The sequence below is a fragment of the Pundamilia nyererei genome, unplaced genomic scaffold (assembly GCF_000239375.1).
Source record: "Pundamilia nyererei isolate P.nyererei 1_Seehausen unplaced genomic scaffold, PunNye1.0 scaffold00366, whole genome shotgun sequence".
Classification (NCBI taxonomy): Eukaryota; Metazoa; Chordata; class Actinopteri; order Cichliformes; family Cichlidae; genus Pundamilia; species Pundamilia nyererei.
This window is the reverse complement of record NW_005187767.1, coordinates 317,172-319,353: the sequence shown is the minus strand read 5'-3', so window position 1 is coordinate 319,353 and position 2,182 is coordinate 317,172. Positions and strand designations below refer to the sequence as shown.

General features: G+C 39.2%; 1 protein-coding gene across 1 annotated transcript in view; it reads left to right on the top strand.

Moving 5' to 3' along the window:
- ttc39b (tetratricopeptide repeat domain 39B) overlaps window positions 1–609 on the top strand; it is a 19,146-nt gene extending 18,537 nt beyond the window's left edge. Inside the window, exon 16 of the mRNA XM_005752582.2 lies at window positions 402–609. Coding sequence (XP_005752639.1) covers window positions 402–498 — 97 coding nt within the window. The 3' untranslated portion in view covers window positions 499–609. The remainder of the gene's footprint in view (window positions 1–401) is intronic.
- The last annotated feature ends 1,573 nt before the right edge of the window (window positions 610–2,182 follow it).

The window sequence follows — 2,182 nt, the reverse complement described above, 5'->3', positions numbered from 1 at the left end:
CACACACACACACACACACACACACACACACACACACACACACACACACACACACACTTACACTTATATTCTATTCATTTTCATTCGGAGAAAACGAAAATGCTACGTCCAGATGAACAGAATCAACTTTTAGAGATTTACTTACCTGATGATTGAGCATGCATCAAGACACTTCATAGTGTGCTTGTTGTGAAAACATTAAAGGATGCTACAGTGGAAATTTGCAACCATAACTGGAGCTGTGCAGACAGGAAAAACCGCATTGTTTAGGTGGCACTAAATGCACGAGTGAGGTATTTACAGTGGTTTAGAAAAAAATACTAACCAAACAAAACATTCCTGCGCAGGCAGGATTGCGAAACGCGTGTTTATTTGAGATTCTGATTGTGTGTCATCATCAGGACGAACTACAAGGACTACTCCATGGAGTCCAGACTGCACTTCAGGATCCACGCAGCCCTTAACAGCCTCAAAGGATCACCTGCCGGCACCCCATAATACACAAAAACACGAGTCAGACTGCAGCTGTTTGTTTAGCTGGAGTGAAGAAAGAAGTGGAGGTGTGTTTGGGTTTTAAGAGGACACCTCCACCTGGGTTTTTTTTCCCCTCTGAATTATGTTTTACATTTTTTATTTATTTTTCTGCAGTTTGGAAAGATTAGATTATAATTACTTGCACATGCACTTCTTCTACCAGTTAAAATAGAGACTTCACTGGTAGAGCAATGGTTCGATCAGTGCAGGTTTATCTGTAACTTAAAAACTGATACAGGCTCTTTTTGAGTCCATACGGCTCTTTCACTCAGAGACACTTTGCATAGGAGAACAACTATGAAGTCTTTCATAGCTAATATCTGATTGGACTGCTGCACTTTTTCATGTTTAAAAAAACTAGCAATTATATGTCAGCCCACAGGAGAGACCCAGTCACTGACAAATCGTCTTGGAAATCCAGTCACCAAGTTCTCTTTTGCAGCTCTGTGTTAGCTTCCTTGCATTTCTCTGTCTGAATGGGCCCAAAATATAAATCTGTTGTTTATGATTTCAGTTATTTATCGTGGAAGACATGATTTTCTTTTTTTTGTCTATGAATCATAAACAGGAAGTGATGTGCAAACCACTAAGGATGAATACTAGAACACACTGTTCATCTTTAGCAGTTTGCACGTTCTTCGCCTTTTTCTTTTCCTACATGCCACACATGCACGCGACGCACAAGTGTGTCCGTGCAGAAGCAATCACAGCCTTCTCACCGACTGTGGCTTAAACAGGAAACACTGATACGGTGTAGTACACTCCTTCCAAGCTCGCACAGACTGGGCAATATGCAGATTTAAAAGAACAACGCAGTAATGGCTGTAAACGCACACATTTAACAGCAATACAAACAAATTTGTGCTGTTAGTAAGTTCTGAGTTATTCTGTCGGTACGTCAGAGTCCACGTTCTATGTCTCAAACGCAGGGCTGCTTTGGTGGCGCTGATCGTCTCTTAGAAGCCTGAAATAAAAAGCTCAAAAACAAAACAATCTAACAGGTAAAAACATCTACAACATAACAGATGCATTAAGTTTCTTCTTTGTCGTTCCTTGAGTTAAAAAAATCCTTGAATGGTCCTTTTATACAGCCCTTCAGTTCATCCTGTATCTGAAACACGTAATATTAGATTTTTACGTCTTTTCTTCTAGACTTCTCGGATCGGAGTTACCTGTCATAATCGTTTTGGACGTTACAAACCAAAAACTAAATTAACCAGTGTAGGTGTATCAATTCAGAGAAATTAATCACTTCCCACTTAGCTCCATCTTCTGATGCCATGTGGAACTGTTACTTTCTAGTTAAGGTACGCTAGTCTGGTGTTGAAGGATCATCCAAAGACAGTCCCCTGGAAATACCTAAGAGTAATTGAATTAAAGAAAACAGCAAGGTATGAACCAAACCATGGACTGATTACTTGCTACACCCCTTTTAAGTGTTTTGGCCACAAACATTAATCACAGTACCACTAATACATATCCTAAAACCAGATTTCTCTTGAGATCAACATTAAGCAACCTCAGATACAAAACTCCCAATCTTACTAGTATAGCTAATATTTAAATGGACATAGAATATAATGTGGAATTACTGCTTACTTTGAAATCTGCATTTATACTTACCTTTTTTTTTGCCACTAAACTCGAA